Source organism: Tachyglossus aculeatus, chromosome 9 (genome assembly GCF_015852505.1).
Source record: "Tachyglossus aculeatus isolate mTacAcu1 chromosome 9, mTacAcu1.pri, whole genome shotgun sequence".
In the NCBI taxonomy this organism is placed as follows: domain Eukaryota; kingdom Metazoa; phylum Chordata; class Mammalia; order Monotremata; family Tachyglossidae; genus Tachyglossus; species Tachyglossus aculeatus.
In genome coordinates, this window is record NC_052074.1 from 56847531 (window position 1) to 56867747 (window position 20217).

General features: G+C 42.3%; 1 protein-coding gene across 2 annotated transcripts in view; it reads right to left on the reverse strand.

Annotated features, from left to right (window-relative positions):
* The window catches only part of WIPF1 (WAS/WASL interacting protein family member 1), a 142060-nt gene that overhangs the window by 49692 nt on the left and 72151 nt on the right, over positions 1 to 20217 (reverse strand). For both annotated transcript variants that reach the window (XM_038751905.1, XM_038751904.1), the window contains exon 4: positions 4436 to 4533. In XM_038751905.1, coding sequence (XP_038607833.1) covers positions 4436 to 4486 — 51 coding nt within the window. In that variant the 5' untranslated portion in view covers positions 4487 to 4533. The remainder of the gene's footprint in view (positions 1 to 4435; positions 4534 to 20217) is intronic.

A 20217-nucleotide genomic window follows, 5' to 3' on the forward strand; every position in this document is an offset into this window, starting at 1 on the left:
TGAGAAGGGCAAGTCCAAGGAACTGGGAAAGGGCTCTAATCCTCATCTCTGGTTCCTGTCTGGAGGTCTAGGACTATCCCACCATCTCGAGCTGCTTCGAGGGACCCCAGTCACTGCTTCACTTAACTCCCCTCCCTCTCCTGCCTACCTGCTCCTCCCAACCTCTCTTTGCCTAGCCCCAAACTCCTCCAACCATGCCCCAACACAATTTACCCTATCCCCATTTGCCGAACAAAATGTGAAGCTGCAAGTAAAATCTCTTATTAAAGGCTACTCTCAGTGATCCCAGCTCTCCCAATTTCCAAAGCCCTGGTGAAACTGCAGCTCCTCCAGAAGGCCTTCCCCAGTAACTTTTCTTCTCTCTGAGTCATAGTCCCCTTAACTACCTCAGCACTTCTGCCTCAACTATTCACTCCCTCCCTCCCATAGCACTTCTGTACATATCAACTTATAAACTCAACTATTTAAGCACTTATTCATCCGCATACCCATTTTTCTTTTATTTTCTATTGATAAATTATTTTGTACATCTCCCCTGTCAGACTGTAGGTTACTTGGGAGCAGGAAATGTGTTGCTTCTTTGCTTTGTACTCCTCAAGTGCTTAGGTCACTCAATACATACTATAGTCTGCGAGTCCCATGAGGGACAGGGACTGTGTCTGACCAGATTATTTTGTGTCCACCCCAGTGGTTGGCATATAGCAAGCGCTTAACAAATGCCACCATCATCATCATCACTATCACCACTATTCTGATTACTTCAATTGAACTCTCCCAAGGGCAGAATTGGCCTTGCAGCACCATACACAGCTGTTGCTCAATAAATACTAATGCATGATTGCTGCTGGGCAGATATTACCTGTGCTGAGGACCTTTCTTACCTCGGTACAGGATATGGGGCAGGTTTTATCAGCAGTGACCTGCCTTGAACTGTCTAGAGGTGATAGGCTTGCTTTGTTCCCTGGGCATACCCCTCTTAACTGGCTTAACCTGGTCCTGGGGTGTCCCAGGTGTTTGCCAGGACATACCCTAATATGTCTATTTTGTTCCTTCTTTAACCAATAAAGTGCACCCCCACAGAGCACTCATTATTAAAACAATGTCATCATCATCAACAACATTAAAATATTTATATACTGCTAACTTTGTACAACACACCGTCTTGGATACTTGTCAAGACATCTGACTACTACTATGATGACAAGTAATGATTATGGTATTTATTAAGCATTTATTAGGTACTAAGCACAGTGCTAAGATCTGGGGTAAAATCAATCGATTAATGGTATTTATTGAGTGCTTGAAGAGTACAGTAGACTATAAACTCTTCTAGGCTGTAAGCTCTCTAAGCTCCTTATGGATGGGGAATGTGTACGCTAATTCTATTGTATTGTACTCTACCAAGTGCTTAGTACAGTGCTCTGCACATGGTGAGTGCTCCAAAAACACCACTGATTGATTAAAGCAATAAAGGACTAGGTGCTTAGTACAGTGCTCTGCACATAGTGAGTGCTCAATAAACACCACTGATAGATTAAAGCAATAAAGGACTTGTGCCTCCCTTCTACTGGAGACCATCTTCTTAGTGGTTACCTGACAAGCACTATGGTACACCCTTGGGCTCAATTCCAAAATTCACCCCTTGAGAAACAGGACCAAGGTGTTACCAAAAGCAGTCTCTTGGCTCCTCCTTATCTCCTTTCCTTACCCAACAGAACCATAGTCCATTGATTTCCAGGAATAGTAAAAGCCTATTTGGGAGTCAGACTGTAGCTGAAGTTTAAGGAGTTTATGCTGCAGTATATAATTTACTGTAGGACTTCTTTTCCTATAGGTCACAACTAAATTCCAACAATGGGAACGATGAAAAACAAAGTGACTGTAACTGCCAAATCCAAGCTAATTTCCAAAAAAATCCAGGCATTAATGTCTTAATGACACATTTCCTCCTCATAATTAACTTACTTTCTAGAGAAGAACTTCAAAACGCTCAAACAGCCTTATTTTCTTCCCTTACTTCTCTTCCACTGCAGCCCAGCCGGCACGCACACTCTGCTCTTCTAAGACCAACCTAATCCCCGTGCCCTGCTCTGTTGTCAGATTTTTTTATGGCATTTGTTAAGCATTTAGTATGTTCCAGGCACCGTACTAAGTGCTGGGGTAGATACAAGCTAATTAGGTTGGACACACTCCACGTCCCATGTGATGTTCATAATCCTAGTCCTCATTTGGCAGATGAGGTAACTGAGGAACAGATAAATTAAGTGACTTGCTCAAGGTCACACTGCAGACATATGGTGAAGCAGGAATTAGAACCCAGATCCACTGAATCCCAGGTCTGTGCTCTTTCCACTAGGCCATACTGCTTTTCTAGAATAGAAGCTTCTTGTGAAGAGGGAAGAAACAAAATCATCATCATCAATCGTATTTATTGAGCGCTTACTATGTGCAGAGCACTGTACTAAGCGCTTGGGAAGTACAAATTGGCAACATATAGAGACAGTCCCTACCCAACAGTGGGCTCACAGTCTCAAAGGGGGAGACAGAGAACAAAACCAAACATACTAACAAAATAAAATAAATAGAATAGATATGTACAAGTAAAATAAATAGAGTAATAAATACGTACAAACATATATACAGGTGCTGTGGGGAAGGGAAGGAGGTAAGATGGGGGGATGGAGAGGGGGACAAGGGGGAGAGGAAGGAAGGGGCTCAGTCTGGGAAGGCATCCTGGAGGAGGTGAGCTCTCAGCAGGGCCTTGAAGGGAGAAAGAGAGTTAGCTTGGCGGATGGGCAGAGGGAGGGCATTCCAGGCTAGGGGGATGACGTGGGCTGGGGGTCGATGGCGGGACAGGCGAGAACAAGGAAGGGAAATGAGTGAAGGGAATATGCAGAGAAAGGATGAGGTACAGTCAAGGAGAGGGGGTGATTTCTTCCTTCCCTTCGACCTCTCCTCTTCTCCCACAACCTACTTGTCCCACCAGTTTCCATCCCCTCCCTGCTCCAGTCCGCCTGTCCTCCTTTGCTGTCCATGTTCAATGGGTGGCAGGGGGTGGTGAGCAGTGACTAGCAATAGTTGTGCCCGGACAACTGCTCGGCTGCTCCCCAACTGGCTTTTCTGGGCTGGGGCCGGGAGTTTCCAGCAGGAGCGGATGATGCGCTTCTGACTGTGTCAGAAAGTCCCCCCGCAAGAAAGGCCAGTTCAGCTGAGGTGGGAATAGCAGTGGCAGCAGCAGCAATGGCAGCTAGTGATGCCATGCTGAAGAGGAAGGTAGTGGTTTGGTTTCCACTTTGTGGTTTGCCCCTTTGACTGAGGAGTTCTGTCTCACTACCTCAGTCAGGAGCAGGACCTTTGGAGGGACTGTAGTTTAGCGGAAAGAGCATAGGTCAGGGAGTTGGGAGACGGGGATTTGCCGGCTCAGCTCTGTGGCTGGCCTGTGGGCGAGATCATTTTCCCTCACAGGCGTTCTGAAAAATTAAAAAAAAAACAAAAACCCTCTCTCAATCCTGCATCGCCTCCAGCTGTTACCCCATTTCTCTGCTCCCATTCCTAACCAAACTCCTGGAATAGGATGTATATGCCTCCTGCCCTAATTTCCTCTCCACGAGCTCTTTTAATGGTCCACTACAGTCAGGCTTTAGGTCTGTTCACTCCATTGAGACTGCCTTGTCTGAGGCCACTGGTGATGTCTCTATATGTTGCCAACTTGTACTTCTCAAGCACTTAGTACAGTGCTCTGCACACAGTAAGTGCTCAATAAATACGACTGATTGATTGATTGACATTGCTCTGGAGGTGGTGTTGTACTGGCAATCAATCAATTGTATTTAATGAGCACTTGCTGTGTGCAGAGTACTCTACTAAGTGCCTGAGAGGCTACAATACAACAGGGAGCATCTTAACCTCCAGGAGGAGCGTGGAACCAGACATACCCTCTCCATCCCCCTGTCTTACCTCCTTCCCTTCCCCACAGCACCTGTATATATGTATATATGTTTGTACATACTTATTACTCTATTTATTTTACTTGTATATATCTATTCTATTTATTTTATTTCATTAATATGTTTTGTGCTGTTCTCTGTCTCCCCCTTCTAGACTGTGAGCCCACTGTTGGGTAGGGACTGTATATGTTGCCAACTTGGACTTCCCAAGCGCTTAGTACAGTGCTCTGCACACAGTAAGCGCTCAATAAATACGATTGATTGATTGATCTCCCTGAAGCCACTGAAGAACATGTCACTTCTCTGTTTTGTACTTCCCAAGCATTTAGTACAGGGCATTTCACCCAGTGCATGCTCAATAAATACGACTACTACGACTACTTCAGTTTGTGCCCATTTTGCACCTTCATGAATCCTAAGCTGGGTGTTGGATTTTAAAGCAGCACAGCAAAGGTATTTACAACAAATTCATAAAATAGAAAACTAACCAGTGCAAATGTTGGAGGGGGCGGAGGGGCTGGAGGGGGAGGGACAGGCATCTTTGATGATGAAGCCCTCACGTGTACTGCTCAGGTTCCTCTTCAATCTGTCAAAAAGAAAATTGGTTAGAATCTTTTCTCTTAGTTCATCTTAATTGAAAAAAATAATTCCCCTTTCCCTCAGAAGAATTCATGTTAATTTGTAATTGTTCAAATAGCTTCGCTTATGGTAGATGGTATCAGAATCTCTTAATAGTTACTTTTCAGTTGTTGACACTGTATCTCTACTGCAGACAGAATAAAATCATGCTATTGCTTAATACGGTTTTACGACATGCATTAATGGTCAATGGTATTTATTGAGTCCTTACTATGTGCGGAGCTTTGTACTAAGCATTTGGAAGAGAACAATACATAGTGTTGGTAAGCACCATTCCTACCCACAAGGAGCTTAGAGTCTAGAGGGGGAGACAAACATTATAGAAAGGGAATGATTCCTAGAGGTTAGAAAGACAAATTGAAGGAATAGTTTTTGGATAGAACATCCACCAATTACAAATTGAAGGAATAGTTTTTGGATAGAACATCCACCAATTGAGCCCTTAAATCAGGCCTACTAAGCAGCAACTACAACATCTATCATTTGTATCAGTCAAAGAGACAAACAGTTGTGAAATCATTTCACAGTGCATGTGAAACTCATTACAAGTTTAGAGAAGTTACAAGCTAGAGAGGCAGGGTGGCTCAGTGGAAAGAGCACAGGCTTTGGAGTCAGAGGTCATGGATCCGCCAGTTGTCAGCTGTGTGACTTTGGGCAAGTCACTTAACTTCTCTGGGCCTCAGTTTCCTCATCTGTAAAATGGGGATTAAGACTGTGAGGCCCCCGTGGGACAATCTGATTGCCTTGTAACCTCTCCAGCGCTTAGAGCAGTGCTCTGCACATAGTAAGCGCTTAACAAATGCCGTCATCATTATTATTATTACTATTACAAATGTAGTTAAGAGTTCAGAGTAAGCGCTTGCTTGGTACAGTGCTCTACACTGTACACGCTCAATAACTGATAAGTAAATGCAGAGCTGGAAGTGGGAACTGGTCTGGACTCAACTGCGGTGAAAGGAAGTCACGGAATGGGATGTTCCCAGGGTGGGTGGGGGAGGAGGGGAGAGGGGAAGGTGGCAGAAGTGGTGGGGCAGCAGTGTCTGAGCTGGGAAGGGCTTTGTGCCCGACCTCACCTCACCCTCAGCTCCTGCTGTCTCTTCGGTCAAGGGCAGCCACCACCTGCCTCTCCCATTTTACTGGAGCCTACTCTCCCCACCTCCCTAAACCTGCTGACATTCACACCCGCACCCAAAGCTCACCCTCCTCTCCTCTGGAGCCGAGGGGAGGGCCGCAGAGGCCACTAGAGTTCCAGTTAGTGATTTTTCTTCCTTTCAGAATGGAGTAAATGCCATGAATGAATGAAGTGATAATAACAATACTTGTGAAATGCTTACTAGTGCTAAACACTGCTCTAAGCACTGGAGTAGATACAAGGTAATCAGGTTGGACACAGTCCCTGTCCCTCACTGGGCTCACACTCAATGCCCATTTTTAACAGATGAGGTAACTGAGGCATAGAGAAGTTAAGTGACTTGCCCAAGATCACACAGCAGACATGTGGCAGGGCTGGGATCAGAACCCAGGTCCTTCTAACTCCCAAGCCCGTGCTCTATCTACCGATCCACGCATCTTCTCATCGTTGAGAGAAAATTGAGAGCCTGGAGCAGGGCCAGCTCTTACTCCAATTCCCCCACAATGCATTAACCTAAAGAAGTTAAGAACCGTACATGAGCTGTCATTTTTTTTAAAGAACCTCATAACTTTCTCACCCCTGATTTAGAGCTGGGTCCCTCCAGATCCTAAATAGTTATATCTTTCCATTTCCTTCCAAATCACCTTCCTGCCCACTCTCCCTGGAGAACAGTAATACTTGTTTGCAGGCCTGATACTGGCACCCCTGCTTCTGGGACACACGGAATTCCTGTCTACTGAGCCTTCCCCTTCATCTCCTTGCACCTTTCTCTCCCCACCAGTCTCCTCCCTCACCTCCAGAGGAGGGGCAGCTGCACTGGTGGTGAGATGTTAATGGCATCTGTCGCAGCTGGGACTCTGAACCTCTAACCTGGTGGCTCCGGGCTCAGTCCACGGAGCCCGCGGAGTGGCTCCCTGCCTCTCTATTTTGGAAACTCGGTGTCGGTTCCGCCTCTCTGACCTTCAGTTTTCCCAAGATCCAAATGCCAAACTTGCTTTTTTCACGGCCAAATTAAAACCGAACACGGGACTCAAAGTGTTGGATTTGAGTTTCAGCTCCCAGATTCACCATCTGGATGCAGCACTGGCCCATACTTAGATTTTGTGCCCAATTTAACAATCAATATGAACTACGACAAGCCAATCTATTTCTTCCGCCTCAAACTTCTCTCCCTAGAAAATGGGGATGATTACTCTATAGAAAACACATTAACAATTCTGGAAAAATAGTACGTACTTGTTATTTAAGGACACTCTTTCTTCCTTATTTTCATTGCCAGTTCACGATTCTATTTTAGAAGTTTGCGACCCAAAGCATTCAGAATGGCTGTAGGGAGTAGGAGGAAGTTTAGCAATTTTCCTACATGACTCCATGCAGACCGAGTGATATTCATAAAGGGCCAAATTTTCCTAATTCTCTGGAATAATCGGCACAGAGATAGGGAATATGAGAAACAGATTTAACTAGTGGCATTTACTACACTACATCAACAGTATTCTAAGCTACATAGACTCTCTTAAAACAAGGGTGGGCAATACATTTAGGCGAAAAGGCCATTTAACCAGTTGGTGAGGGCTCCTTGTGTAAAATATTTGGTATTTATGATATCTATTAATATAATTGTTATGGCATTTATGGATTAAGAAGCCCTTCAGGTTATTTCTACACAACGTTACAATACCTATGAACATGTTAGACTGTGCGCCTGTTGTGGGCAAGGAATGCGTCTGTTGTATTGTACTCTCCCAAGTGCTTCGTACAGTGCTTTGCAGCCAGTAGTGCTCAATAAATACAATTGAATGAATGAATGAATGTTAATAAGTACCGTGACCTAGTGAAAAGAAAATGGGCCTGGGGAGTCAGGGGACCTGGGTTCTAATCCCACTCTGCCATTTGCCTGCTGTGTGACTTTGGACTGGTCAACCAACTTCTCTGTGCCTTAGTTTTCTCATCTGTAGAAATGGGGTTAAGACATCTATTCGTTTTCCTCCTTAGGCTGACAACCCCATACAGGCTAGGGATTGTGGTTTGCTCTGCTTCTATTATATCTCCCCCAGCACTCACTGCAGTACTTGGCACATATGAAGCATTTAAAAAATTCCACTATTATTACTGATACAGGTATTCTCATGGACTAGTATGTATATATTGACTTTTGCTGGACATAATGATTGTACTTTCCCAAGCACTTAGTGCAGTGCTCTACACACAGTAAGTGCTCAATAAATATGACTGATTGATTGACTGGGCTGGATAGAATCACAGGTGGGCCAAACGCAGTCCTTTAGTCTAATTTGCCTTCTTGATTTTATAACATGGTGCAATAAATCCAATCATATTAATTTCTCTAACTGAACATCATTTGGAGTATCCCTCAACACTTTGCTAGATATAGGGTCAACAAAAAGAAAATACTGTAAAGAAAATTCTCCTTTTCTTAAAGAGAATCCTATAACAATTTGTTCCTGCTAGATTCAGTTAGCTATAATGAAATCCGGAGATCAAAAGAGAACAAAAGTTTCCAATTTGTTGCACAATGAATGGTCACTCATAGCATAAAGACAGTGCTTAATGAAGAAATTACTTGAAAATTAAGAAGTGAATTGCATCCGTGCTGAATCTATACCAAGTTATACTGGAAAAAATAGAACAGGTCCTATACACTGCAAGGATTTTGAAAGAGAGCTCATGAGTTCCAAACATTCTTCTCCAGTTTTTCACAGTTCAATTCTTTTTTACCAGTGAGAATCAACAAACCAAATGGCAATATATTTTGATTCTGAAACATATAAATTGAAGATCTGAAAACTATTAGAACTATTTAAGATTAATTTTGCTTTGTTCTTCAGTTTCCTGTAAAAATGCTCAACAGGAAAATTTTCATGCTAAAGCAAACCACAGCCATCCTGTTGCTTTAGCACAACCTTTTTACAGCTGTTGTTGCCTGTAGTTACTATACTGTGGTATGGCAAAAAAAAAAAGAACAAAAGAAAAAAAAACCTTCTGAGTGTATTGTGCTGCCATTTATAAACCTCTGACACACAAGGCTGAAAAGTTATTCTCACTTTAGTTTCCTGTATACTAGGGGTACCTCAAGAAAGGGCTTTCCCAGTGACCTACTGATATATATGAAGAGACTGTACAATGTGGGTAAAAGAGAACAATGCCAGTTTAAAGAGTGACCAAAGAAGAGACAGAAGGTATAGGCTGGACTAAACAAACTTCAATTTGCAAGCACATTAATTGCTGAGCTTGGTTACTGATTTTTTCCATTTCTCTCTCCCTTGATTAAGTTGTGTAGGATATGTCCTATGCCAGCCCCAAAGAGAATTGTTTATTTCACTCCTTCCCCCCCGGTTCAGTTATTTAAAACTATAGTTTTAAATGCATTATACCATCTCCCCCACCCCGCAACCAAACTTCAAGGCATCTTCCTGTTTCTAACCCAAACTGAGCAAATCCCGGGGCTATTTAAAAAAAAATCTTTTTACAGTTCATTCACATAAACAGTGGAAAGCCAGTTTTTCAAAGTGGCCATCTTGAAGTATTTGAAACATTATTGAATTAAGCTGTGTACGGGTCTCGGAAGGCCAGAGAGCCCAAAAGATCCGGAGACCAAGACCAACGTGACTCTGAAAATCAATTCTGATTTTCTTTTAAGGGCTGCTTCCTTGACTTGGATCCAGCAGTATAAGTAACCACACACTTTGCTGAAGTGCAAAACTAACAGCTTTGTGTCAGAACTGTTTTTCAGGTCTTACAGAGGAGTGGAGGGGAGACAAAAGGAGAGAGGGAGTCATCGTTTGTGAACTATTTTCTACTATCAATATGAATAGCTAGCTGTCCTTGTTTTTTGTATATGGCAGTATTGAAGGCAGCCTGTGTGAGCGTGGCTGAAAAGATAAGTGTGGGACTGACCCATCCTTCTGAGATGAGATTCCTGTGCATTAATGGCTCTCTCCATACAAGGTCTGGTGGTTTTTTTTTTTCTTTTTTAAAGGTATTTAAGTGCTTACTATATGCCGAGAACTGCACTAAACACTAAACTTGAACATGCCTACTAATTCTGTGGTAGTGTACTCTCCCAAGTGCTCAGTACAGTGTTCTGCACATAGTAACTGCTCAATAAATATCATTTATTTATTTATTTTACTTGTACATATCTATTCTATTTATTTTATTTTGTTAGTACGTTTGGTTTTGTTCTCTGTCTCCCCCTTCTAGACTGTGAGCCCATTATTGGGTAGGGACTGTCTCTATATGTTGCCAACTTGTACTTCTCAAGTGCTTAGTACAGTGCTCTGCACACAGTAAGCTCTCAATAAATACAATTGATGATGATTTATTGATTGATGTGCATATAGCTTTAATTCTATTTGTTCTGACGATTTTGACACCTGTCTACATGTTTTGTTCTGTTGTCTGTCTCCCCCTTCTAGACTGTGACCCGATATTGGGTACGGCCCGTCTCTATATGTTGCCAACTTGTACTTCCCAAGCGCTTAGTACAGTGCTCTGCACACAGTAAGCGCTCAATAAATATGACTGACTGACTGACTGAATTGATGGGGCAGACACAAGCTAAACAAGCTGGAGACAGTCCCTGTCTCAGCTGGGGCTCACAGTCTTAATCCCCATTTTACAGGGGAGGAAACCGAGGCACAGAAAAGTTAAGTGACTGGCCCAAAGTCACAAGGCAGGCAATGGGGCCGGGATTACACCGCCTGCTGAGTCTGAATCTGAGCCTGCTTCTTGGTATCTTAGAATAGAGAAGAGGCATGGTCTAGTAGCAAGAGAAGGACAGGGGAATCAGAGGACCTGGGTTCTAATTGCAACTCCACTGCTTACCTGATTGTGTGACTTGGGGCAAGCATTTAACTTCTCAAGGCCTCAGTTTCCTCACCCGCAAAATGGGGATGAAATACCTGTTCTCTCTCCTACTTAATCTGTGGACCTGATACGGGACAGGGACCGGATCCAACTTGATTATTTTTAATCTACTCCACATTAAGTACAATTTTTGACACATAGTAAGCATTTAACAAATACCATCATGGATTTTGGAGTCAGAGGACCTGGGTTCTAATTCCAGGTCTGCCACTTGCCTGCTGTGTGACTTGACTTTTCTGTGCTTCGGTTTCCTCATCTGGGGAAAAATGGGGACTCGATTCTCCCTCCTGCCTAGACTGTCCTGTAGCCTAAAACCTTGTCCGGTTCGTAGTGGAAACCAAAATATTGCTCACACAAAGTCTCAAAGTTAGGGTAGTGAGTGTGTAAATGCCACACTTGCCCTGCCCTTGGTTTGTGTGACTAGGCCCCCTTCCCCCAGCACTGTGGGGGAGATTGCACTTGTGATGTGTGTGTGTGGGGTGTTACCCAAGGTAAAAAAAAAAAGTGTGGTGGCAGCAAGGATGTAAGTACACGCATGGGAGGAAGAAGGCAGACACAGGCCAGTACTTCTGCCTCCCCTCCTCCAGCCCTTACCATTCATTCTTTCAATCATCATCATCAATCGTATTTATTGAGTGCTTACTATGTGCAGAGCACTGTACTAGGCGCTTGGGAAGTACAAATTGGCAACATATAGAGACAGTCCCTACCCAACAGTGGGCTCACAGTCTAAGAGGGGGAGACAGAGAACAAAACCAAACATACTAACAAAATAAAATAAATAGAATAGATATGTACAAATAAAATAAATAGAGTAAAAAATATGTACAAACATATGTACATATATACAGGTGCTGTGGGGAAGGGAAGGAGGTAAGATGGGGGGGATGGAGACGGTCCCTACCCAACAGCGGGCTCACAGTCTAGAAGATAATGGTAATTAAGTGCTTACTATGTGCAAAGCACTGTTCTAAGCACTAGGGAGGTTACAAGGTGATCAGGTTGTTCCACGGGAGGCTCACAGTTTTAATCCTCATTTTACAGATGAGGTAACTGAGGCCCAGAGAAGTGACTTGCCCAAAGTCACCCAGCTGACAGTTGGCGGAGCCGGGATTTGAACCCATGACCTCCGACTCCGAAGCCCGGGCTCTTTCCACTGAGTCACGCTGCTTCTCTATTACCATGTGCCATGGTGCTGATAATAGCACCTACGGAGGCTGAACCCGTCCTGATCTGCACCAAAAAGTATTAATTATGGCATTCATCAAGCACTACATACTTCACCTGGTGAAGTAAATACCAGGTTTCTACATTCTCTTTCCTACCTGGGTCTCACAATCTGTCTTCTACAGATGAAGAACTAAAGCCCAGAGAGGGTAAATGACTTGCCTAAGTTGGCCCAGTACGCCAGAGGCAGAGATGGACCTAGAACCCGGGTCTCCTAACTTTGAGTCCTGTGTTCTGTCCACTACGCTATGCTGCCTTCCTACACCACATTTTCATAAGGTTTGGAGATAGTTACCACATTTCTTTTAGACTGTGAGCCCACTGTTGGGTAGGGACTGTCTCTATATGTTGCCAACTTGTACTTCCCAAGCGCTTAGTACAGTGCTCTGCACATAGTAAGCGCTCAATAAATACGATTGATGATGATGATGATGACAGATATGAGATAATCAGGTTGGACACAGTCCCTGTCCTTCATGGGATTCCCAGTCTAGGCCATGAGGGGCAACGTGGCCTAGCGGAAGTAACACGGGCCCGGGAATCAGAGGACCTGGGTTCTAATCCTATCTCTGCCACTTGTCTGCTGTGTGACCATGGGCAAATCCCTTAACTTCTCTGTGCCTCAGTTACCTCATCTGTAAAATGAGGCTTAGCACTGCCCAACCTGATTATTTGTATCTTTCCTAGCACTTAGTACAGTGGCTGGCACATAGTTAGTGCTTAACAAATACCAGAAAAAAAAAATAGGAGAGAGAACATGGGGCTCACAGTCTTAATGCTCACTTTACAAAAGAGCTTGAGGTTGTTTCAGGAACCCGGCAGGAAGTGATGAAAACTCAGGCACCCTACTTGCATTCTAGATTATACCATTCATATCAACCTTGTGTAAATTTGCCTTGTTTGTCCAGACCCAGTTTGGCCTTTTGATTTGTTGCCCTTTCTCTGTCCATTTCAATTATCCTTCTGAGCTTCATCCTAATCATTCCAGCCCACTTCTCCGCTTTACCAAGGTCAATGAAAGATTAAAAAGCCAACACGAAAAAAGTCACAGCACGGGAAACGCTCATCTAGCTTTCCCTTCCACATCCCCCAAATTCACAAATCAATGGGGAAAGGTAGATGTGAGAATTTCTGCTCTCCCAAAAGATTATCCAAATGTGTTCTACTTTATTCCAGTCCTTCCATTTGTATTTTCTGCATCCAATTTGTTATGGATTCCTACCAAAATACAGCCTGGTGATATGCAAGGGACAAATTTGTGAATGATTCTATGTGTTGAGAAAACACCACTTCAAATAATATTCGATATTCAAAAGTGTGGAAGGAGACGTTTTAAAATTGAGCTATTACAGCAATAATGTCTTTTGGATATACTCAGGTTCTATGAAATGGTCGGAGTCTTCAGGAAAAACTTGCAAGTTGTGACGGTTGTGGCGACAGACATAAATCTACATTTCCTTTAATAATAATTTTGGATTTGTTAGTGCTTGCTGACAAGCACTGTACTAAGCGCTGGGGCAGACACAAGATAATTAGATCAGGCACAGTACCTCTCCCACATGGGGCTCACAGTCTACAGGCACAGTACCTCTCCCACATGGGGCTCACAGTCTAAGGGGAAAGGAGACTATTTAGTTCTCATTTTAGAGATGAGGAAACTCAAGTACCGAAAAGGTAAAGGACTTGCCCAAGGTCACACAGCAAGCTTATGGCAGAGCTGGGTTTAGAACCCAGATCTCCTGACTCTCTGGCCCTTCTCTATCCACTAGGTCACACCTTGAAATGGTGTATGAAAGTTTCAAGATGGGGAATTTTAAAATTTTGCCAAATTATTCACCACAATGCATGTAAACTTAGAAAAAAATGCATCAGAGATTCATTTGAAAGGACAATTCTTTTAATGTGATAAATTATGACGTTAAATCTTTTTTCCTACTGATCGATTCCTTAAAAAATGTGTTTCCTTGGGGACTGAGCTCTTGCCCAAGAAAAAAACATTATGATCACAGCCAGATGGAAATTCCTGTAGCACTAATGCAGCAGAGACAAACTCCCATTGAGGCTTCCAGTTCTTAGAAAGGAAGACCAGGTCCCTGGAACCGGCTAAACCCACAACACTCAATGAAAAGCTAAATGCCTGGGCTGAAAGACTCACATCTGCCCCCGCAGATATCACAATCAACAGTTAAAAGTGTTATTTTTCAGAGAATAGAAACTCTCTATCAGGACTATAGTGGGAGTTTCCTGCCTATTAAATTATATCTAATAAGCCACTAACTCCTATTAGCACCAATCATATACCATTTTGTGGGCTAAGATGGATCAAAACACACAAAGAAGTGAGCTTTCACTTGAAACTAAGCTACTTAGCTTGGCAAAGTGCATGCCAGTAAAAGCTTTTTTGCTCTGTCTGGCTGGTTGCAAAGGAAATAAGATTAGTTTTGAATGTAATTTCTCTTACCGTGATATGATACTGCAGAACATGAATGATCAGGGGCTACAGGCGATACAAGTGGAATAAGACTTTCTAAACCTTCACTGAAAACAGAATCTTCCTCTAAAGCATGCTCGAGTTAAGCCAGCCATTTTAGACCAGTTCTGGACTGCTCGATAAATGAGACACAGTGAGTCAGAGACACACACATCCTTCTGTGGTTATTTGCTTCCTGTCTGATTAATTTGTTGTTTATTTCTTCCTCCTTTGCTTGTGAGCTACCATTTAGAAAAAGAAACTTGATAGTTCTACCTTAAGGTGCTAAGAAAACATATTAAAATATTTTTTTTTTCTCTCATAGGGTTTCTGGCCACTTTATTCATCGACCATACAACTTCAGCAGTTCTGGCTGAAAATGTCTTTCCCAGGATTGACTATTTCCCTCAATATCAAAAGCAAAGGAAAGGGGAGTCACCAGTGGAATAACACTATTCAATTTCACCAATACATTCTTCCAATTTCCATAGAGCACATTAGGGGGAGGGAAGTCTGTAGCTCTGGTAATTTGCCAAGTGTCGGAATGCAGCTGATGACAGCCTTAGTTTTGAAATGTTAATCTTGTGCCAAAGTTAGGATAAGTCTTTTTCCAGTTGAAATCAAATGCGAGGGAAAGCTGAAAAATCCACATTCCCAGCAGGAGAATATAAATCAATCGTAACTATTGAGCATTTACTGTGGGCAGAGCACTGTACTGAATGCTTGGGAGAGTACAATTCAACAGAGTTGGTAGACATGTTCCCTGTCCATGGTGGGCTTCAAGTCTAAGGGAATATGGTTCTGAACTGAAAAATGTCACTAAAAAAGAGCTTCACCCAGAGGCGGGGGATAATAATAATAATGATGGCATTTACTAAGCGCTTACTATGTGCAAAGCACTGTTCTAAGCACTGGGGAGGTTACAAGGTGATCAGGTTGTCCCATGGGGGGCTCAGAGTCTTAGTCCCCATTTTACAGATGAGGTAACAGGCACAGAGAAGTTCAGTGACTTGCCCAAAGTCACACAGCTGACAATTGGCAGAGCTGGAATTTGAACCCATGACCTCTGACTCCAAAGCCCGTGCTCTTTCCACTGAGCTACGCTGCTTCTTCTGGGATGACAGCCCAGTTCTGATGACAGACCTTACCGCTAAGCAGGCTACAATTATTTTGGTCAGTTATACTAATGCAAAGAGGGGAGGTGGAAGAAGGCTAAATGTCACCACTGTGTAGGACTGCAACATGAAACCGGAGATCTCAAAGGAGGAAATAAAGCATTCCAACAGCAGCGGACGTGGAAGATGATATTAAACCACGGACCATCTGTACAATTCTAAACTTCGATTGGGAGGAACAGTCATTTAACTCTGAGAAAACGAATCACTTGAAAGTGTAAAGTGAGGAGTTCTTCTGCACTGCAGGGAAACGAAAAGAAACCCAAGCAAAATGAGATAGATCTTTATCAATTAGTGTGTCCGTTGCCAGACTCCCCTGCCAAACTCCTTCAGCTGCACATTCCGTACACAAAACCACAAATATTCACTAAGCCCCAAAACCCAGATTCTCTGCATTAATAAGAGAAAGCTAGATTACAGAGACGTGTCTTTTCACACTATAACGCAAGGAGGGCCATGAAAATGAGAAACATAAGGCATTAGAGCAAAAATCTACATTTAAAATCTATTTCTGTCTTCATCAATGACTTATAATGACTCTCCCCCTCGTCCCCCTCTCCATCCCCCATCTTACCTCCTTCCCTTCCCCACAGCACCTGTATATATGTATATATGTTTGTACATATTTATTACTCTATTTATTTATTTATCTTACTTGTACATATCTATTCTATTTATTTTATTTTGTTAGTATGTTTGGTTTTGTTCTCTGTCTCCCCCTTCTAGACTGTGAGCCCGCTGTTGGGTAGGGACTGTCTCTATGTGTTGCTCACTTGTACTTCCCGAGTGCTCAGTACAGTGCTCTGCACACAGTAAGCACTCAATAAATACCATTGATTGATTGGTTGTTTATAACACCACAAAGAAAAAACTAACGCTTCCTAAATACTAGGAGGTACTATTCTGGACATCAGTGAGAAGACGTGGTGCTTTCTCTAAATAGACTTGTGATCATTTACATTATTTTATATCTGTAAAATAGGGATGATCAATTTGACCCATTCTTCAGGCTTAAAGCAATGCCTTGGAGTATGTAGCCATGACATTTCTCAGTGGAAAGGTGCTACAGAGAAGCAGCATGGCGTAGTGGATAGAGCCTGAGAGTCAGAAGGTCATGGGTTCTAATCCCGGCTCCGCCACTTGTCTGCTGTGTGACCTTGGGCAAGTCACTTCACTTCTCTGGGCCTCAGTTCCCTCATCTGTAAAATGGGGATTAAGACTGTGAGCCCCACGTGGAACAACCTGACTACCTTGTATCTACCCCAGTGATTAGAACAGTGCTTGGCACATAGTAAGCACTTAACAAATACCATAATGTAATGTATGTATGTAGATATGTACAAGCAATGCACGGTACACAGCTTTCTGCAGAGGTTGAGAGTTGGACAGCTTCTTGTTTCAGAAATCCACAGAACTACACTCAGCTCAAGAACAGTTGGAAGATGGAAAAGAAACACATAGAAGATGTTACCAACATTCATTCTCTATCTTCTTCAAACTTCTGAAATTCCATTTCCTCCCTGATTAACTAGAGGGGATATTTGGATGTGATATTTTTCCTATCAACCATGTCCAGGGACCATAAATCCCACAATATATTATACCATGCAAAACCCACAAACGAATAAGCTTATACTAAACATACAGTCGGTGGTTATGGAAATACCCAGTTATCTGCCAGCCAGAATACCATTAATGTGAGTATCAGCATCAGGACATGGACCATACAAGCAGTAAACAGGGGACTGTTGGATTAATAATAACTTCATTAAATTCAATTTGTCCCCAACGCCTTCCTCCTCACTGACTTTGTTTTATCCTCTGGCTTTATTCACCAAGGGGACTGGGACTGAAAGAAAGAAATAGGGAGGGTGAAGGAGAGACTTAACTGGAAAGTGGAGAGAAGAGGGCCAAAAAAAATAGAGGACTGATCTAAAGGAGTGGACTGGGGATACTGGGGTAAAAGTCCACAATTACAATGTTTGGCTTTAAAACTTGAGTTGTATTAGCATTTTGGAGTTCCATCACTATATAAAAGTAATGATAAGGTCATATCCAGAATACTATAGGCAGTTCTGATTAGGAGGTAGAGTAATAATGGTATTTATTCATTCATTCATTCAATCATATTAATTGAGCATTCACTGTGTGCAGAGCACTGTACTAAGTGCTTGGAAAGTACAATTCGGCAACAAATAAGACAATCCCTACCTGACAATGGGCTCACAGTCTAGAAGGAGGGAGACAGACAACAAAACAAAACAAGTAGACAGGCATCAATAGCATCAATATAGATAAAATTATAGATATATATGCATCATTAATAAAATAAATAGAATAGTAAATATGTACATTTATACACAAGTGCCGTGGGGTGGAAGCCTACTTAATATAATGAATTTACCAACTGGGAAAATGTAACATAAGGTGCAAAGAAGGGCCCAAGTGGGGAGAGGGAAATGGAGACTGAAAAGATTAAGACATTTCAGTCCCAAAAGACAAAGGCATGATGGGGATGTGATTAAGTCTACATCAACATAAAAGAGGTGGATAGGATGAACATGGAATTTTTGTTCACCAAATCCAACAAGATTGGTACAACAGGGCACGTATTAAAGCTTGAAAGTCAGGGATTTAAAACAAATAAAAGAAAACACCTTTTCAAACACTCAGTGATAACTGCATGGAATTCATTAAGGCAAGAAATAGTCAAACCAAACATATCAGCAGGCTTAGAGGACTCTGGACTGTAGACTGAAGCTCGTTGTGGGCAGGGAGGGAATGTGTCTGTTTACTGTTACATTATACTCTCCCAAGCACTTAGTACATTGCATACGATTGACTGCGTGGAAAAATTCATGGGCAAGAAGTCTAAAATGGGCTACCAGAGGTAAATTAAGGATTTGGAGGAGAAAGGTTAGAGATGCTAGATGATAACATTCCTAACAATTAGAATTATAAATAATGCATATAAATGATAAAAATAATGATGGATTTAAGTGCTTCCAAAGTGTCAAGAGCTCTTCTAACTGCTGGGGTAGATACAATTACAATCACACTGGCACAGTCTCTGTCCCACATGGGGCTCACCGTCTAAGGATTTCAAGGGACACGACTTTCATACAGTTTCTCAAATTTCCCACTGGATGAACCAGGGATCTGACTCAGTAACAGCATTGCTTATCCTCTATGTAGGTAATGGTCACAGGAGCATAGAAAGTGCAATGACTGCAACATGCAGTTCTTAGACGGTGAGCCCCATGTGGGACAGAGACTGTGCCAGTGTGATTGTAATTGTATCTACCCCAGCAGTTAGAAGAGTGCTTGACACTTTGGAAGCACTTAAATCCATCATTTTTTTTTATCATTTATATGCATTATTTGTAATTCTATGCAACAAAAAAAGGGAGAAATTGCAAATAAAAAAAGTGCTTGGAGAGCCCTCATTTGAGAAAATTTAAAGAGGATCCAAATCAGTCAAGATGAAAGAAAACTTACAGAATGGCCCAGGTAAAATATGACATTGCTACAATGATGCCAGCTACAGGTTTACCCCTCGTTACAACCACCCAATGATACAACAACCTGGGATGTTTAGGCAGAATGCTATAGGTTGGTTAGTAAAACCTTCCCTGCTCCCTCTAACTCCAGGGCTGAAATTAAGCAATCAAAAATTCATTCAATAGTATTTACTGAGCACTTAACAAAGCACTGTGTGCAAAGCACTGTGCTAAGCACTTGGGAGAGTACAATGTAACAATAAACAGATCTGTTCTTGAATGGATCTTGGAGGAAACCTGCCCAGTTTAGGTCTGATATGCAATGTATTGAAGAGACTCTGGAGCAGATAAGCAAGGATGTTGAATTTAGTAGACAACAATTTCCAAATGGTAGAGGCATACAGATCAATGAGTTAACTGGATCTCATTAAGTGGAGTCACTGTCCAAAGACGACCGCATTAAACCTGAACTTATGGTTTCTCCATTACTAGCTAAAATACTGGGATAAAGAAGTCTTGTGTTAATTTCCAAGAAAGCGGATGGATTTAAAAATAACTATCAATGAAGGAGACCTTGATAGAGATGGGAGTTCAAAGGTGTGCAGTAGGAATTGGACTATTATCAGCAAAACAAGCTTCTATTTCAGTAGCATCCGGCAAAGACTCAATATTATCATATTGATTTAATACTGAGATGTTACAGTTTCAATTACAAGAGATTAAACAATAGTTTAGCAATGTTCATCATGACTATATATAATATATATCGTGTAAAATAATCCTGTATTTTTCCAGAGGTTCTGGAACAGATCCTAATGAATAACATGAAGTTTAGGGGAAATTGTACCCTACAATTTACAGCCCATTCAAAATACAACTATATTTCTATGGAACATAATCTGGTTGTTTCAAGGGGAATGTCTGCAGTCTAAAGTTGTTTCTCCATATCCAACTGCCAGAGTATTGATCATAGGAAGCAGCAAGGTATTTATTCTTCAGAGAAGCAGTATGGCCTAGTGGAAAGAGTTTCGGCTTGGGAGTCAGAGGACCTGGGTCCTAATCCCTCCTCTGCCACTTGCCTGTTGTGTGAATGCTATGTGATCTCGGGCAAGTCATTTAACTTCTCTATGCCTCAGTTCCCCTCACCTGCAAAATGGGGATTTGATACCTGTTCTCCCTCCTACTTAGACTGTGAGACCTTGTGGGATCTGATTATCTTCTATTTACCTCAGCGCCT